Genomic DNA, 19470 nt, shown 5'->3' on the forward strand with positions numbered 1-19470 from the left:
GAGAGAGAGAGAGAGAGAGAGAAGGGGGCGGGGGACTAGCTTGAGGGGACCTAATGCAGGAGCTACTGCATGAGAGAGAAGGAAGGGAGGGAGCAAGAGGAGGCGAAAGGGAGAGTGTTGAAAGATTTGCTGGGGAGGGTGGGGAAAAGAGGGGGGAGTGAGAGGTGGTTGGCTGCCAAACACAGCAGAAGTGTTGATGGTAAAAGGACAACTATCTGGTCCACTGTGTTCAACCTAAACACACCATCGCTCCGAGCTCTCACATGGACTCATGCACAGACACACAGCTTGTGTCAATCACATATAGTTTGTGTGGCAGAGATTGTGTTTTTGTGTTTGTCTCGTAACATAATGTGAATATGGCTCCTTGCCATATGCTCCCACAGAGAGAGGAGAGGGCTGGGGAAAGAGAGCAAGAGCAAAAAAAAAAAAAAAGAAAGAAAAAGAAAAAAATGTGTGTGAGAGTAGCCTCCACAGCTTGCTGCTGAAAAGCAGCAGCAAATAATTTTAACCTGGCCTGGCCACTACTGTATACACGTGCTCACACATTCACACACACATACACATACAGTGGCTTCCCTGCTGGCTGTCCAGATGAGGTTTGGTGGCCTTGGACAAGGATTGCCTTGTTACTTGACTCAATGGTGTGTTTTAGCTCCAAAATATGCTCGGTGAGAGGGGGGAGGGTTGTTGGCCTGGGCAGGGGGCAGCATCTACAAGCAGAATCTAGATCTATATCCATATTTCTTTCTGTCTGTACCTTCCTCTTCCTCTAAATACTCTCTCCCATGTTATAAACACTACTCTCTTAACATTTATCAGTTTGAACTAAGCTGAGTGTGAGGCTCAATTCACACTGCACAATTAGGGACCCACTGTCTTTACCTGTTCTTCTGCTCTGTGGACACAGAAAATGGGCTGTTTTGGAACCCTAGAATCAGTCTGGGATAAGAGAAAAGATTTTTAAACACGATTTATGCAGGAATGGTTGGCATTTACTTATCTACGTGTTCTTTTACATGCAGCTGTGACCTTGGTTTGCAGGGTTAGTTAACACCTACTGACATACCTGGAAGCTGCCCAATAGTGCTACATTCTTGAAATGTTAATGACTGAGATAATAATGCTGGTTTTATTTAGCCTTTTATTATCATTATTATCAGTAAATCCCATGAAAAGGCTAAAACAAACATTACATTTTATCCAGCAAACAATCAATATCAGCCATTAACGTCCAAAAACTATTAAAAGCACACGGGATGATATATACCTTCATTATGATGAACACTTCAAAAGCTCATCATTGTTTGTTGTTGTCCCTCATTTGGCATCATGGGTCCACAAAATCTGACCCGTTCCTCATGACTTTTGTTAGCTGCATATTCAATAATCATTCTAATTAAAGTTTGACCCAGACATTGTACATTTACCTCAGTAATTAGCCTGAAACGGAACTACCATACTTTGCAGTGATCAAAATTCACTTTATTTAGTTGTTCCTGGAAAAAAAACACATTGTTGTTATTCATCATATATGTCATCATGTGCAGCCGTACATTTTTTAAAATGATATGGTTTAAAAGGCAAAATAGTTCTATGTTATGACAGATCAGGCTGTTGGTTTTGGTCTTTTCATTAATTTGCTCATAATAAAAGATAAAAACTTTAGTTGATCATGGTGGACAGATTACTAATTTAGTAAACTTGCACAGTGACATTATTTCAGGAGGTATCTGTAAGAATCCTCTTTATATTAACTCTCATATCTTCTGTAGGCCTCTGTTACTTCATTTATTCATAACACTTTAGCTCTCCCACCTGACTTAGACACTTTAACCAGTGATGTTTCAGTCACCAGTTCAGTAAGCTTTAGGCCACCGGTGAGTGCAGCTTGTGACTCTGTAAGTCAGAAAACCTACATCAAGTTCATGATGACACCATAAAACATCTCAAGATGGAGACTGAATTCAAGTACTGCAATCCTGACACCAATAACTGTAAAGCTGGGGAAAGTGGCCAGAGGTGAATGGGGGTACATGGCAAGTGGCAATATACAAGACTGTAAAGATGAAAACAATATTTTTGGAGTATGGAATACAAACTGTTAAAATGTACCCAAAATAGTCCAGCTGATATGATCAATAGCTTTTTTTTTTTACAGTAGTAAACACCGTTATTATTGTGTATTATTTAACACCTTTGCAGTAAGACTTATAGTATTATCTAAGTATACATAGTTTATTATGTAAGTATTGCACTTAAGCCGCCCTCTACTGGGGAAAATGTAAAGTCAAAGTTAAACCTCTTTCCTTTTCTAGACCTTCTTTGGTGTGTATCTTGCATAGTTAATTATGTTTGCATAACAGGAATTGCATAAAGACATGTGTGGATAAATACTGTACACACACACACACACACACACACACACACACACACACACACCGCCTGGCCTTGGTGAAGCTCCCAGATGTGCTGTGTCCTCGTAAAGCAGGACCTCTATTCAGATTGAGTTGAATTGAAGTGTCATTGTGGGTTAGATCACTGACCCAGTCAAGTGATCTCTCTCTCCCTCACACACACACACACACACACACACACACACACACGTTGTCAGCTGCAAGCCTCATATGTATTTGCCACAAATGTTGCAACATCATCCACAGCTTGGTTGCCTCACTTCCACTTCTATACTGCACAGCTTCCAAAAAAAAACTCACTCTCTTTTTCTCTTGCTCATACACATGTAGACACACACACACACACACACACACACACACACACACACGCACACACACACCACACACACAATATACTCTATTGCATATAGAAGACACATACACAAATACGCATTTTTTTGCTAAATATCAATTGCAGTCTTTTTGCTTGGCATTAACTATACATCAATGCATCATTGAGCACATGCACAAATACAGGTGTGTGTTTGTGTGTGTGTGTATATGTGTGTGAGTGTGAGTGTGTGTGTGTGCGCTTTCTAGTGGTTTATGCTCGGTCAACAGTCTACCGACAGTGTGTTTGTCTTGGACGCCTCCAGCCTGCCTGTAGATTACCCAATCAGATAATCAAGGGCATAATTGCATCACATGCATCTGGGAGTGTTTTTCCCTTCCATTATCCCTCATAATGCACACATACACGTCGCACTCACACACGCTGCAGACACACATTAATGACGTCCATACAGCAGCTAATTGTCTGCATTGAGAGACAATAAGCCCACACGTGGTCACACTGTATTGTGTTTTTAGAGGAGAGCATCACTGAGAACTATTTCAAGAGAGAGAATCTGACATACAGTACCTGCTCCTTTGAAACTGAGTCTGAAGTTATTATAATGATGTGGAAGTGGACCGTGAAACGATGGATAAGAGAGGACAATGTTACTTAGCTTCTGATGTTTAAAATAACTCACTGGGAATATTTTGGTATTAATGGGCCCTCTTTTCTAACGACTGATCCAATAGACTCATTTTTTTACATTGTACTAATGTATTAGGTTTTTATAGTTCACCGCAGTTGGACTTATGCTCATCTTATCACATACATCATTAATTACAGATGTGATGCAACTTTACAAAGTAATGCAATTAGCTTGTTAGTGTAATAAAAGTTATATAACTTTATTTAATAACTCACATCACAAGAATAAAGTGACAAATCCTCAAGACACCAAAACACAAGATTGGAACCTCATTCCCCAATTTGTTGGCAAGTATTTTGATACTAATTAAATTAATACTAATTGGACTGTTGGTCGGACAAAATAAGATATAACCTTTGAGTCTGGGAAATTATAACAACACACACATAACATTTTTCACTATTTTATAGACGAATTTTATAGACAAACTTCAGACACCACAGTTCCATCCATAAAGATGTCTTCATTTTAAAATGGCCAATATATCAACATAAAGTGTATCAACAGTCTTCCCATTAATATCCAATATCAATCAAATGATTGATAATTATCATGCAATAATCAGTGTAACAGTAAAACCTGTTCCAGGTCCACCTGAATTTGGGTTCTTCTTCTTTAATCCCAAATTGTGTTCAATTGCCAGCTCTACAAAACCATCAATCTGCCTTTTTCTGGGACACACCTCTTTATGGATGCATGACGTGGTATTCACAGTGGATCCTTAAAAAGTCTTAAATAAGATTTTTAAAATTTAAGGTCATAAGATGTCTTAAATAGTCTTATTTTCAATTATGATAGGTCTTAAATTTTGAGGTGATGCCTAGTTGCATGAGAAATATCTCCCCACAGGATTCACTGATTTAAATATGGTTTGGTCTTCAGTCGCGACTCACTCCAGTCCAGCTCTTTCTTTTCTTTTTCTGGTAATGTTTCGATTGGTTCTCCACGGGTCACCTGCTCTCACAAAGGTAAGAGGATTAAAGAAGTACACAAAACAGTACAGATGATGCTCAGCTAAAGACAGTTGGCCAGGGGGATTCAGAGGAGACACAAAGCTCTCTGTTATTTCTGATAGTTGATAGAATCTGGATAATAATGTTTTTAGTGCAGAGTCACAGTGGCCAACATGTGACATGAGGGAGAGGAGTTTTAACTTGGTGGCCACTTAGCTGGAGTTTACAGATTTATCAGACAGTTAAAGTGGATGAAAGGTAGATATACTGTAACATGAATGTGTCCTAATGGGGAGAGTTAACTACAGCTGACTCTGTGAATGTGAGATCAACCAGAACAGCCTTATTGTTTTACAGAGTGTCATCAAAATGAACGATTCCAAGCAAATTGTAAGTAAAACTTTTACATTAAAATGTTTTTTATCTAATGTAAAGCATAACAGTGGGGTGCAGTTCATTGCATTCGCTATTATTTTGATTACTTTATGTGATTTTACATTCTTTATTTTTATTTATCCTTGATTTAGCCTGGAAGGTCCCATTGAGACACAAGATCTCTTCATCCAGGGAGTCTTGGTTTAGACGGCAACATAAGCTCAGTCCTAATGGGCATGTGTTTATCTTTGGAAAGGGTATTAAATTTTCCCTGTCAAGGTCTTAAAAAGCATTAAATTTGATTTCAAAAAGTGTGCAGCAACCCTGTATTCAGAGCAAGGCTGAGCAGTTATTAGGTGAGCTCACATCAAAAGTCCCTCCAGTCTAAATTGGGATCCAACTGATCTCATGTCCTAAAATTAAAAGCAAGTGAAGACATTCAAACAAAAAACTGAGACGAAAGATGGTGCACAGATTTATGAGGATCTTGAACATTAAATTTTCAAATTCTCCAACACACTAGTCTTATCTCAAGAATGTAGACGCCTGAATGCATCGAGACTTTTCTGAGCTGTAAATGAATGGCACTAATTTTAACATTTTTGAGAGGACATCATGTCCTTTAAAAAGCTTAATTTAAACTGAATGTTTTATTACTTTGAAGGTGCTTATCTGAACATTTTGTGAGCATCTCTTAATGTATTGATGTACACACCAATAAGAGATATCAACCCAAAAACTCTTTCTATACACAATCTGATATGCCTCATATGGGTAAAATGATTTTTACATTTGCTCTTCAGTTTATCTTTGTATGTCTTAAGTTTGATTAAAAATTCATCGTCCATGTCTTGTAATGAAAAAAGCTCTTGTTGAAGAGACACACACCTCCCTTCACCTCACCACAAAGGTTACAGTCTCATCTGTGCAACTCTATATGGTTTAAATTGAAATTCAAAGCAGGCAGCTGTTCGAATAGTGTCTTGATTAAGTAAATGCAGTATAATTTCACAGTAGATGACTATGAAATTGTAGTATTTTACCTTTGAGTTTGAACTTGCTTCTAGCCTAGAAAGGAATTCAAATAGTATAATGGTAAAATTCAGTTATGTAAAAACTACTTTGATGCATTATCAGTGAATAATCTGGAGCTGCAGAACATGGTCTAAGGGGAAAGGCTTTAGCGATTCTTGATGAAATAGAAAACAGAGAAGACATGAAAATGACTGGACTGCAGCATTAATTTGGATGATATTTTCCCTCGGGGCATTTTTCCTCAGGCCACGGGCATGTGTAGTCAAAAAAACTTTCTCTCCCTGTATCTCTCTACTTCTTCCAGCCTCTTTCTCTGCCTCCCCTTTCTTTCTCTCACTTTCTGTCGCTTTTTTGTCTGCCCGTCCCTCTCTGTTTTCTCTCCCACTCACCCAATTTCCTCTCTGTCCAACGTTCACAGGACAAATGCCAAAGGCAGTATTATTGTGTCCTCAGCTGCCATCACTCACTGTGTTATGTAAGACACTGCTGATGTGTTTGTGTGTGTGTGTGTGTGTTTGCCTGGCTTCAGTCCTGATATGCCTTCTCTGAATTCACAATCATCCCAGCATATCCAAACTGATGCCAGACCTGTTTCAGCTCTACAGATGTGTGGTCTGTAGCTGTTCAACTTTGACCTCTTGTTAAATGCTCTATATGTTATGTTTTAAATTGATATAGAATTGGCAGCAGCTGGAGTGAGAACCATGTCTTTATGAATTATCCAGGTTCTAGTTCGTTCTCATTTTGGCAAAATGCTCGATTCAAATCAGTCTTAGGGTGCTGATTTGTATCTGCTCTCTGTTCTGTGAAAGAGAATGAAAAAACAATTCCCTTAAAGGATAAGGCTGGTGATTTTCTCTATTTTTCTTATTGTCAACAAATCTAATATGCAGAGCCAAACCAGCAATGGATTGATCTACTTACAAAGCCTGATATGTCTTATTCCTGTGTGGTGTCAACTTTCATTGTTGTCCAAAAGCTGTTCAATACACTTCAATGAGCCAAACTGTTGTACTGGGTGACATGTTTCACCCAGTACAACGGCCCCAAAGACTAACAGCGATCCTGTTTTCAGTCTCCAGAGAGTAGTTCCTTGTAAGGCAGACGCCACTGCACATGCATGAGAACACACCATTTACAGAGCTTCACTAGCTTGTTGTGCTACATCAACCTCTTGACTTTATACAGAAGTTCTTTGAGAAATTTACAACACTTTTATGTTTTTCAATACTTGTAAGAAGGATGAGTTCATTGTTGGTTTGGCTCTGCACATGAAATTAGAAAACCACCAGCCTTGCCCTCTAAGGATGAATGAAAATTTACGACATAAATGTTATCACTGCTAGAACTAGAACTAGAACAAAATTACATTATATAATGACAAGTGCTGTTTATGAATCAACAGGGAGCTCTCAGTACAATACTAATTTGATTCTTAAGAATGCTTGTTCAACATGTATTGCAACTATAATATTGTAATTTGATGTTTATGACTAGACTATGCAGAATAGTTTATTAAAACTGACAACTTTGCGGCTGCTTTAATGTGAATTTGTACTGCTTAAGGAAAGCAAAAACTTTTAAAATCAGACATCGATAGACTGCATAGATTTTATCGGAGGGGTGCAAGAGTGAATGAAGTTTGCACCCAGAGAGGGTGCAAGCCGTTTAATATTAGTGGTCGCTGGAGATTGAGGCAGTTACAGTGACAAAGAGTAACTTAAAAGACTGAGGCTTCCAGCCATCACGATGGAAAGAATTAAAAGAAAAAAAGGACAAATACTTGTTTTTTTACCTGTAGTCCACTCTGAGAATGATTGTGATTGCTCATTTGCTGTGGGCGTGTGTGCAAAACCAGTAACCAAAATGTAATTGAATCTGGCTAAATTAAATCATGCATCTGACTGACTACACTGTGTTTGAGATTAGTTGTGAAATAAATAAACTTCACTACTTTTCATTTTCTTTCAAGCCATAAAATTGCTTGTTCTGTTTTCCTTCATTTCACTCTTTGTAATGTGAAATTTGTATACATGTTGACATGACAGTGTTGAGGGTGAAACGACTTTGTTCAGACTGGGAACATTGAAAAGGGAATATGGATATGAATATGGACTTTTAACTGGATCTTAATATTACCTGACTGAATAAAAATACGTCACTTTGAACCAGAGACATTAAAAACTAGCAGATCTTAGACCATATCTGTCATTTTCCCAGTGCCGTGTGCTTTATGGAACACTGTAATTCATTCATCACGACCATCCATGATGTCTCAAACATCTTTCAGGGTATGTTTAACCAGGTAGGGAGCAGAGAGTTTATTTCAGGTCACGTTTCAATATTCAGAAATAATTGGATTCATTCTATAAATGGCACCCTGCTTTCTCTGAGCTGTGGTAAAGCATCACGAAGTGAGTGCTTGGTTCTCATCTGAAGAGCAGACGAAGGAGTTGGCCTTGGGCTGTGATGTGTGTGCAGCATGGTATACACACACACACACACACACACACACTCTCTCTCTCTCTCTCCCCCTCTTTCTCTGTCTCTCTCCCTCTCTGTCTCTTTCTCTGTCTCTATCACTCACTCACACAAACACAGTATATACACATACGCACACATACATATATGTGTGGCCTGTTTGGTTCCTTAGGCTCGATACAGCGTGTGCTAATGTCAACGTGTTCCCTTCTTTCATTCAGCTTATTTCCTCCAACATCTTTCTTTCTTCCTTTTCTACGTCCCTCTGTCCAATCTCATTCAACAAGGAATTCAATGACTAAGTCTTTATTGGATGAAGCTGTTCTGGTGTGAAACATGATGAGTGTCTTTAGTTTAGCCTGAAGACAAGGCTACTCAGAAGAGCCGCTTTCTTTCTATGGATTTGTTCTCCTTCAAGTCTCCTACTCGGTTTCTTTCTTTTTCTTGTTGGTCAGTGTATGCATGACTGGATGAGACATATCAACACAATCTTCATGTTATTTTTACAGTGGATACTTACTAATTGCAAGCCTCTTCCAGGGGGTCTGGGGTAATGGCTCCCAGGAGAAATGTTTCAGATAAACAGCCATGAAATGGTTGTTTCCTGTGGGTTTTGCACATCACAGCTGGCCCAAAAACTATAAATAATTTGGCCTTTTGTTGCAAAGAATGTTGGTTTAAATAAGTGCTGTGGGCTCAAAAAGAGGCAAAAAATATGAAATCTTTCATAAATTTCATAATTACTATTCAATCCACACAAAAAAACAAGAAATATTGGTACTTTTAGACTATAAATGGCACTTATTATTATGGTAATTTATATCAAACACCTCTAATGGAAATGAACATGTGTTCACAGAAAGGAAGCAAATGCCTCATTTTAAATGTTCTGGCTCAATCAGCTGTGCAGTGTCACAGGTTTCTACAAACAAATCCTACAGTAAAATTACAGTAAGTAAAATAAAATTTTAAGTCAGAATCTATTTATTGACAAAATTAGACAATGCATTTAAAATCTAATATATCTGATCAGATAGATGAGACAGAGATCACTTATGTAGCTCAAGGTAAAGCCAGTCCTTTCCTACCATGCATTGAGCTTGTGCAGTAGATCACCTGTCTCTGAAAAATGCTGTCGTCACCTTGATCCTGTGAGATCATTCCAGCCCGTGTCACTATGATACCACAGTAAAATGGTTTAAAAAACATACAAAAATATAATTTCATACATTGTACTGAGCAATTCATCAGTGATCCATTCTACACAGACCTGACTTATCTTGAATAATCAGTCTTGCTGGGTCCTAATTCCAGATCATTTTGTATGTCTCATAATTCTGAGTAGAGCTGCAACAATTAGTTGATTAATCGATTAGCTGTCATTAGTTTAGTCATTTACTAAGCAAAGATGCAAACATTTGCTTGTTGCATATATTTATTAACATATTTATTTATCTCAAGCTGAAATCTTTGCACCACAAATCTAAAGTCTAAATCTAAAGTGTTGCTTCAGCAGAAATGTCTGTTATCAGTTATTTTCCTTAAAAAGTATCATCAGGAAGATTTTAGAAGGGAAACATGAAAGAGCAAAAACTTCAAGACACGCAGACACAGAATGGGATATAAGTCATTATGCACGCAGCTCCAAATGGAAGCCCAGTGTCTGGAAGCTCACGTTGTTCCCATGAGACTCAGCCTGAAATGCTAACGCCCAGCAACGTCACTGTCAATCAGCAAGAGCAGAAAGCTGACAGAGAGAAGTGGGTTGTGGGAGTTGTGACGCACTCCTCTCTCACAGTAATAGGAGTAGAGAATGACAAGCTGGCGTCATTAGCCTAACATGGATACAACAACGCAGGGGAAAAGCACTCCACTTAGCCATGGAGCCTTGGAGGGAAGAAGGGGAGGGAGGAGGAAGACTAAGATGAAATAGTGTGTGTGTGTGTGTGTGTGTGTGTGTGTGTGTGTGTGTATTTCAGATGAGTTTTGTGCATGTGTGAGGACCCGTTAGCGTGTGATGTGTCTTCCTCAATGAAGTAAAGATGACAAGTATGTTGCAAGAACAGGGATGCACACTGTTATTATCCAAACTGTCTTGAATGGTGTAAATTGAAATTTTTATGTTTTGCTGGTATTATTATTACTCTCCGGTATTGTGTTGGCATGAATTATCGCTAATTCATTCATACACTTACTCAGTTATTCACTGCGATACAGACATGTCATTTGAACAGCTGATTTTATTAGTCAGTTTATCAATAAACTGTTATTTCCCACTAATTTTCATTAGTAATGCCAAATTCTACTAAATACACCCAAGTCGAAATATCACCTTTTATTGCTCAAACACAAATAAAAATAAAGACATTTTAGAGTTTCTTTTGTATTTAACAGGAAGGTTGGGTGAAATGGTTAAAATATATTACCGTGATGTAATTTGATATTACCACAGTGACCTACATTGTGGTATGCAACATCTGGAAATGAAGGGCACATAAGAAAAAAATGCATCTTAAGACAATTATTCAAGATAGTATTAGTGACATTATCATAAAAGAAGTTTATCAGCAAAAATTGAAACTTAAGGGTCATGAACATTAGACTTTTTTTGTCAAACAAGAACCTCATATTATTTTTACTACTATTGATCTCTAATGGATGGCAGATATTGCCTTCTTAAGAAAATACATTCAAGGAGACAGTCAACAAAACCACTTCAAGACAGCATGTTGTCTAATTATTTAGGGTACAGTTATATCAAGCAACAAACACATCAGTGGATACAAGGCGTTATGCTACAGGACACATTATAACATACAACCACTGTACAGGACCACACACAGCAAGTCATGTGTCCCACATGAGAAGGAGAATGCCAAGATGAGATGTACACATCTAAATTTGCTGACAGATGCATGCATGCATTTACTTGACAGTACATGCAAAGGCTTAGTCATGCAACTCCACTGTGAGACACGCACACACAGACATGCGCACACACATACTTGCCTGAGGCCATGTTAGTGGCTGCCATCAGCACAATCCATTCACAGGGGGCAAAAAAGGGTTGAGATAAAAATGAAACCATGAAAATAATGTTATTACTATTCCAGAATTCAAACCTAATATTATATCTGTATATTCACAGTTTTAATTCATTTTTTAATCTATAATAATAAGAAGAAGAACATGTATATACAGTATGAACTACATATTTTGAGAGAGGCTTTATAATAAATATATTTATATTATTATTATATTTATAAATCTTAAATATTCTTAAATATAATATCATATTTAACCTTATTGTATTTTATTCTATCACAGTTGTGTAATCTCAACTGTAACATCCACTGGGCGCTAAGTGTTACTCATCTGACCTGTGTTGCATAATCAGAGAATAAAACACAAAAGATGAGGAGACAGAGGTAAAGAGGTAGAGATGTAAAATTGTGGTTAGGCTTATTGCATAGACTGTATATAAAGATGGACATAGGGTGGTGTGACATCAGCCATTGGTTTGCATTGGAGCCATGCTAACAGGGCAGTTATCATAATCAACATTAAACTTACCAAAATATTGTGTGACAGCATCTGGTGGGGGTCGTGTTAGTGTAACTCCTTAACTACAAACAGTAGAACTGCTGGTCTGGAGAAAAATCATTGTATATTCTTTAAACAGAAGCTTCGAAAGTCCGAGACAGCGCTAATCTGAACTCTCAATCAATGCCCACATGGTGGACATGAAAGCCTACTAGAAGTCTACAAATCTTATTAATGGAGCAATAATTTACTGCTATCATAAGAGGGCCCGAATTTAGCGATTGGGACCATATGACTGATTGAAAAAATATATTTACTTTAGTATTTCTGGAGAGAAGTTGACGCTTTTTGAATGGGAGTCAACTGGAACCAGGGATTTTTTGGTGTCAGCATCTAGCAACCAACGGTGTCGTTGCACTTGAAGGTACTTCTGCGTTGTCAACCTAGTTGTGAGGCAGATATTCTCAAATATATCAAAAACAATGCAATGTGTTGAGCAATAAAAAACTATTTACAGCAAATTGGTTTTAAAAAATACACTTAAGGTACATTTTTTTCAATTCATAAAGACATTAGCTTTAGATAGGGCTAGTGTTGGACTCAGGTGTGGAGCTCTGATGGACGTGTCAGTTGCCACCTCACACACATACACACACATTTGCTTGATGGAGTGACGTGAGCAGGTAATGAGATCAATAAGCAATCGCTGGTGTGGTCTGGTTTCACAGTGCATTGACAGGCCCCCTGATATGCTGATTGGGAACAATTAGCATCAGTGAGCAGCGCTAACGTGGTTTTGAGTGATGACGGTCATGAGTGCATGTCTGAATTCACGTGTATGAGTGTGGGGGTGGGTGAGTCATCATCATCCAGCCCAGGCGTCCCATCTCTCTCACACACTCACATGAACACACACTGGCAAATCATGCATACACAGGCAGCTTTGCCAAATCCATTTGGCAAGCTAACTGTGTTGAGTGGGTAAACGGTGATTCTTGGCTTCACTATGAACCAGTTTGTATAGAAAACATTACGTTCTGTACCATCAATGAAACAATCTGCTTCTGCACTATGAGGAGTACAACAGAATGAGGCTATTGAGCAGAAACACTGCAGTGCAAATTAGTGTCAATGATAAACCATTTTTAAAACCTTGACAAAGTATGTCAGGTGCCACAACAGGGAGCTGATATATCCATATATGTTCCCTCAGATGTACCTGACCATATCTTATCAAAGTATGGCTGGGCAGTAATTCAATATTGTATTATTATTGGCTTTCAGTATAATTTGATCATATCGTGTTATGGCAATTCTGTTGTCCAAAAGTTATGATTCAAAGCAAATTTCAATAGAATCCTTTTGGTTTACATGTGAAAAAACAGTAAAGCAGTTTTTGTCTAATGTAATGCATAATAGTGGACCACAGTCTATTGTATGGAACCTTTATATGATTATTTTATATGCAATTTTGTACACATTTGCCAAATCATGACATACATATTAAAGTCCAACTGAAATGAAATTGCCTTTTTTTTGAAAGAAACCAATAAGAGGAAATTCTATTTTAAAGTCTTTGTTTTCATGATTGTGCCCCTGGTTTTAAAAATAAAATAATAAATAAAATGCTATTCTGCCATGCAATATGCAGCTGGAGCCCTTATTTTGATACGGCAAATCCAATCTTGAATAGAGTGATAAGGTGGTGTTTGATCATAGGCAGAGCAGACGGTCACACTGAGCCTGATAGCAGCAGGCTACACAACACAAGAGCCACATACTCTGAACAACAACTAGGCTGACCAGATGAGAATAGGTGAAATTCGGGACAGGGGAGTTGGGGGTGGCCACGGTGGGCATAGCCTCCAGGACATTACATTCAGTGTCAATGAACAATAAAACACATGAAAGTCAAAACTCAATGCTGAAATTTATTATTTTTGTTCATGAAGTCAGCTGTCTGATAGTAGGAAAAAGAAACACAATGACAGTGCCTGTCTGTGGGCATCACCAAAAGAATGTTTGACAACGATCAGTATTTGATGTTTTATTAGGCTATAACTAATCAAAACTCTAATTTTTTTTGGTCTAATTTTCAGGACAAACAGGACAGGATTTGGGATTCAGGACAACTGCTTGTAATTTGGGACTGTCCCAATTTTTTTGGGACATCTGGTCACTTTAACAACAACCCACATTAGCTTTTACTTCTACAAATACCAATATATCACCAGACGAAATGAGGTGAGATAAGGCAAGCTGAGGTGATGATATGTTTGCTCAGATACATGATCCTCCTTTTGTGTAAGGCAATATAATATTAGAGGGAATTATTTCTGTAATCGACTACTGTACATTCCTGTTCTTCTCTAAATCTCAATCTGTGATTATCACTCTCAGGCTCTTTCTTTCTCTGTGTGTGTTGTGTCTCTCCATGTTCTCTCTTTTTCTGCCTCAGCTGGGATCTCGCGAGAACAGTTGCTGGCCAGTAGGGGTTTGGGTCCGGCTTGCTGGGTTCTTCAGGACTGGAGTGTCTGAGTCGTGACAAACAGAGAATGTGTGTGTGTGTGTATGTGAGTGTTGGTGCATGTGTACGCGCTTGTGTGTGCTAGTGCCTCTGTGTGTAAGTGTGTGGGTGGGTATGTGTGTAAAGATAGGCTTACAGACATTCACCCAGGCAGATGTCCCTTTAGACCTTACATGGTTTTGTCACAGCACCTCATAACAAGCACACTTATACACACACATACACACACACACACACACACACACATACGCGTGCACACACACACACACACACACACACACTGCAGTGCGTTTAAAGAATAAGGTTAAGGACAGTAGGACAGTCTCACATTGTGTTTCAGAACACGATCTACAACTTCTCTCAACAATCCTAGTGGATTCACATTGTCACAGTGGATTTAATTTATAGTAAAGTACGTAAAAGAAAAATCATTCCTGCCATGATGTAGTGTAGTAAAAAGAGGGTTGCTGACATGCATCTCTACACACAGCTACACCATATGTTGTCCCTGTGGTGAATCAAAGTAGTAATTTTTACGAGGCAAAACAAGGGTGTTTGAAACTTGTTGGGCCACTGAAGAAATCTCATTCTTTTTATTTTTAGTTTTGAGGCAGCTGGTAATTTACAAGAAGTGGGTCACAATATGTGAAAAACTGCTCTATCATGGTTTGGAATATATCTTGTTATGATAATGAGATTAATGTAGGACATGCAGAAGATTTCATGTAAGAGTATTATCAATTATTACTATAACATAACTCATCTATAATATAGATAACAGACTGCAGTGTTCCATGTACAGTAGTTTCATTGGGTGAGTCTGCTCAGTAATGTCAGTCCAGGACAAAGCTCTAATTTGTAACTGAAGACAATGGTTCGTGTGCTTGGACCCCTTGTACTCTCTGGAAAGAGTTTCTATACTAGAGCTGCAATGATTAGTCAATTAATCAATAAGTTGTTTGACAGAAAATTAGTTTCATCATTTTGAATCAGTTTTAAAAATAATACAAATAGTGTAAAATTCTCTGGTTCCAGCGTCTTAAATGTGAATGTTTTCTGGTTTCTTTAGCCTCTATGATACTAAACTGAATATCCTTGGGTTATGATCTGTTGGTTGGGACAAAACATGAAATTTTAGGTTGCATCTTGGGCTTTGGGAAACAGTCACTGATATTTTTCAACACGTTCTGCCTTTTTAAAGACCATCGACTTATCAATTAATCAAGACAATAATCTACAGATTAATTGATAATGGAAATAATTATTAGATGCAGCCCTACTGTATATCTTCCTTGCATTTTTTAAAAATTCTAAACACATGAAAGTTAGTCAAACCTGAGATTACATTCCCCAAATTTATGAATATGTCTGTGTTAGTACTGTGATGGACTGTGAAGAGTGTCTCTCTGCTGTCTTCCCAGTGTATGCTGGGATAGGATACAGCTTGAAGGGTTTATAAATATGGTGAAGATATAAAAAGATCTTGTCAGCTTTTTATTCATTCATTCAGGTTATGTATGATATTCTTGCAAATATTAAGAAATAACTTCAAAATTAGGGTTAGATTTAGGTTCTGCATACCACAAACACTCCTGACACTCTCAATGTTCATGTAAACAAAAAGAGCTCCCCCTGCAGTTTGCAGTGTGTTTGTGCATGTGATGGTCTTAGCAGCAATAAAGCACTCAGGTGAGTATCTGTGTGTCAGAGAAGATCCCTGGCACATGATGTTGACAGTTTCTTACTGTAGCACATGTATCTATTGGTATGAAGCTGATATTAGCATTAGTAGCAGTCTACTTAAGACTGAATGATGGAGCTGTCAAAGATATTGTGGCTCTGAAGTCCATTAGGCCCCTGCGATTTCCCAGCCTCTTACAGACATTGACATGAGAAGTGTATTTGAGCTGTAATGGAGGTCGTCAAGAGACAGCAGAGCACAGAGGAGGATTTAAGGGCCCGGATGAAGGATGAGAGTGTGTTGTTTGTGATAGAAAAAGGATTTATTTGGTTTACTCAAGTTGGATATCTGCTATACAACACTGTACTATAACTGCACATAAACATTGCACTACTTTTCCCAGCTTGACTCCCAAACAAAGATCATTAACAAGCAAAGAAAGGTAGACATATAGCATTCAAAAAAACAAATTATACATATTTACATTACCAGGGAGTTAAGTGTGATTCAGCATTCCTGTTTTTTTTTTCTTTTTCTCTAAACAACCATCCCATCCTGAGGGGCTTGGATAAAACATGAGTCCGCTGTATTAGGCAGATTATCTCATCTGCCATTCAAGATGCAAAGTCATCTCCAGTGGATGACAGTCGCTCTGTCAGGTCATCTCATTTTATGACATCAGCCTATGAACTATGACAGCTAGGGCAGTCCACAGACATAACACACACCCACAGATTGATAATTAAACAATATCTATACTTAAAATTGCATTTCTTTTTTTGAACATTAAATGGAAGATACAGTAAATCCAAAGCCTCAATTAAACCTTAAAGCCAAATGTTGTGTTAAGCATACCTTCACATATATTTCATATATCCTGTAAAGCAAAGAAAAAAAAATATTATGCAGTCTGGTTTGAATATGCAACGAGTTGAGATTTTTTTAATGCAAAGCCGTTTTTTCCCACCCAAATCAAACTGTGGGGCTGCAGCAGAGACGAACATCCTGTTGACCTCAACTTAGATGCCACAGCTCCCAAATTAACCTCTGCTGTCAGATATGATTACTAGTGGGAAGCCCTCTCTATGTACTGTGCAGGAAATAATGAATCAAAACTGAAGTGCAAAATGCTACACTTGCTCCAACACAGCAATTTTTAGTCCTTCATTCATTGAGTGTTGGACCATTTTTGGCTTAACCTCTTCTTCAACTCCACTACACCAGCTGTTACCAACATGCAATGTAGGTCAAAGGAGTGCACGCTTTATTGATGCAACATTGCATGATTTGTGCTGCCATTTGGGGCCACCACTTGTCTACTGCACCTTTAAACAACACTCCCACATTTTTGGAAATGCCCTTGTTGCTAGACTTATCAGTTGAGGAGATCAATATCAATTTCAGCTTTGCAGTACAGCGATAAGTCTGGGATGTTTTGTGTTTATTCCAGCTCAGCACAAAGACCAGAAGCAGCAGGAAATGGCTAGTTCTGTCAAAGGTACCCTCCAAAAACTTCAAAGCTGTCTTATTTAGTGAAAGCTACTTCGAATATTGTCGTCTGACTGTGAAATTGAATTACAGTTTCAAATGGAAAATCATTGCAGTGGGGGGAGAGACAGGCGGGGATGAGTAGGGAGGTGGTGGTGGTGGTGAAGGGGAGCTGTATGTAGATCAGCCCTCCAGCATTAAGTGTGATGTGTCCTTTTCTTCATCAGCAGCGCCTGCTCTTCTTTTATTTTTAGATAGGTTGACGGAGAGATGGATGGAGGGAGGAGGAAGGAGGGACAGCAGATGAAGAGAAAAGTGCTTCTGCGCTCAGTTAGTGCTGTATAGTGTCACAGAGTGGACAGGTCTCTGACAGTAGCTTCTGTTTGTGTCCTTCTATCTCCAGATTATGTGCCAGCCAGAATGGGACTACAAGAGGGCTATGAGCAGATCCCAGGTCAGTGCAGCAGAGAGGGAAAGAGAAGGAAAGATGTGTGCTTGTTTTTGGAATTGTTTTGGGGTTTTTTTCAGCTTACAGATTTCTTTTATTGCAGTGGATGTAACAACTGCACTTGACTTGTTAATGTGGAACATTTTTAAACAACAATTTTTATTTAGTTTGATTTTATTTAGTTTGTGAGTCCACTGATGTGTTCAGATTGAAATCTTATAATTTGGTTGGCTGTTATGTCAATCTTGAATGTATAGAGGATTTTTAAAATCCACTCAATTCCAAACGCATTTTTCTGCTTCAAGTCAACTCAACTTACCTCCTATTTTTTTTTAATTTCAGACCTTTTTTGACTTACAAATTACATTTTAAAATTGCTCAAAAGCATTTTAACCTGAGGAAGATCTGACTTGGATCGTCACGTTGTCAATTTGAATTAAAATTGCGGCTAAGTGTACGTTACTCTTTTTCCATTGGTACTGTTTTTTAATAGCTCTTCACCTATGTGATGTGCATATAATTGCACCCACTTAGTTATTACATTGATGGTCATAAATGAACACTGTTTATAGTTCATCATGGAACTTTCATGAAAACTTTGTATTAAACTCAACAACAAACAATAAGCATTTAGCTGTTATATGTTAGCTAACAACAATCTACCTACAGTTCATACCTAGCAGAATCATTGACATCCTTTAGGAATAGTCTTAATGCTTACTGGTTGAAGTCTGTGTGAAAAGGGGGAAAATGTGGAATGGGACATATGGGTGTGTGAAAAAACAGGAGTGCTTTATGCTAGCAACCAACATTTAAAGTACATAATGGTCAATAAAAACCATTATCAAAAAAATGTTCAATGTCAATATGGCAGCTTATGGAGTGTGTCTTTTGTGTCTAAAGACAGCAGCTGTTTGGACAAAGTTTAATTAGCATTTTTCATTTGCTAAACAGTACAGTAATGCTTTTCTAATTAAATAACATTCAACTTGGCTCAGTTTGTTACTAGTATTGGTTATGGTTAATTAAAATGGTTTACAGGACATTGAGAAAAATGGTAGTGGGCCTGCCATGTTTCATGTTTTTTCTTAACATTTTTGCTGCCAGGTGGTTCTTATGCTTTATTTTTATTGGGATTGTGGTTTGCCCCTAATTTTAACAGGTATTGTTAGTTGCAGGGACACATACCGCATTAAGATGCAAGATGCTACTTATTATTGCTAACATTTATCAGTAGTCTTAAGCATGCAATGCAAAATAAATACAGATCATTAAATAAGAAAGGTATTTTGATTAAAAAACCATGACATTTCAAGTACAGTCATTTAAATTTAGGGAACAAAAGTAATCACTCTTATAGATATCCCAGGTTTGACTTTTCCCACCAAACCTCCCAGAGTTTAGAAGTCAGTGTTGTCTTTTACAAGAAGAATTCTGAACTTTTGAAGACTGCATTTATTTTATACTTAACCTCTCATTTGATTTTTAAGTCATCCATAA

At 37.9% G+C, this 19470-nt stretch overlaps 1 protein-coding gene across 2 annotated transcripts in view; it reads left to right on the forward strand.

Annotated features, from left to right (window-relative positions):
- Positions 1-19470, forward strand: part of LOC122984555 (cGMP-inhibited 3',5'-cyclic phosphodiesterase A-like) — a 61473-nt gene that overhangs the window by 11976 nt on the left and 30027 nt on the right. The window contains exon 2 of one of the 2 annotated variants that reach the window (XM_044355078.1): positions 17926-17976. The exons of the other annotated variant lie outside the window; for it this stretch is intronic. Coding sequence (XP_044211013.1) covers positions 17926-17976 — 51 coding nt within the window. The remainder of the gene's footprint in view (positions 1-17925; positions 17977-19470) is intronic. 2 annotated transcript variants of the gene reach the window in all.

Source organism: Thunnus albacares, chromosome 6, assembly GCF_914725855.1.
Source record: "Thunnus albacares chromosome 6, fThuAlb1.1, whole genome shotgun sequence".
Classification (NCBI taxonomy): Eukaryota; Metazoa; Chordata; class Actinopteri; order Scombriformes; family Scombridae; genus Thunnus; species Thunnus albacares.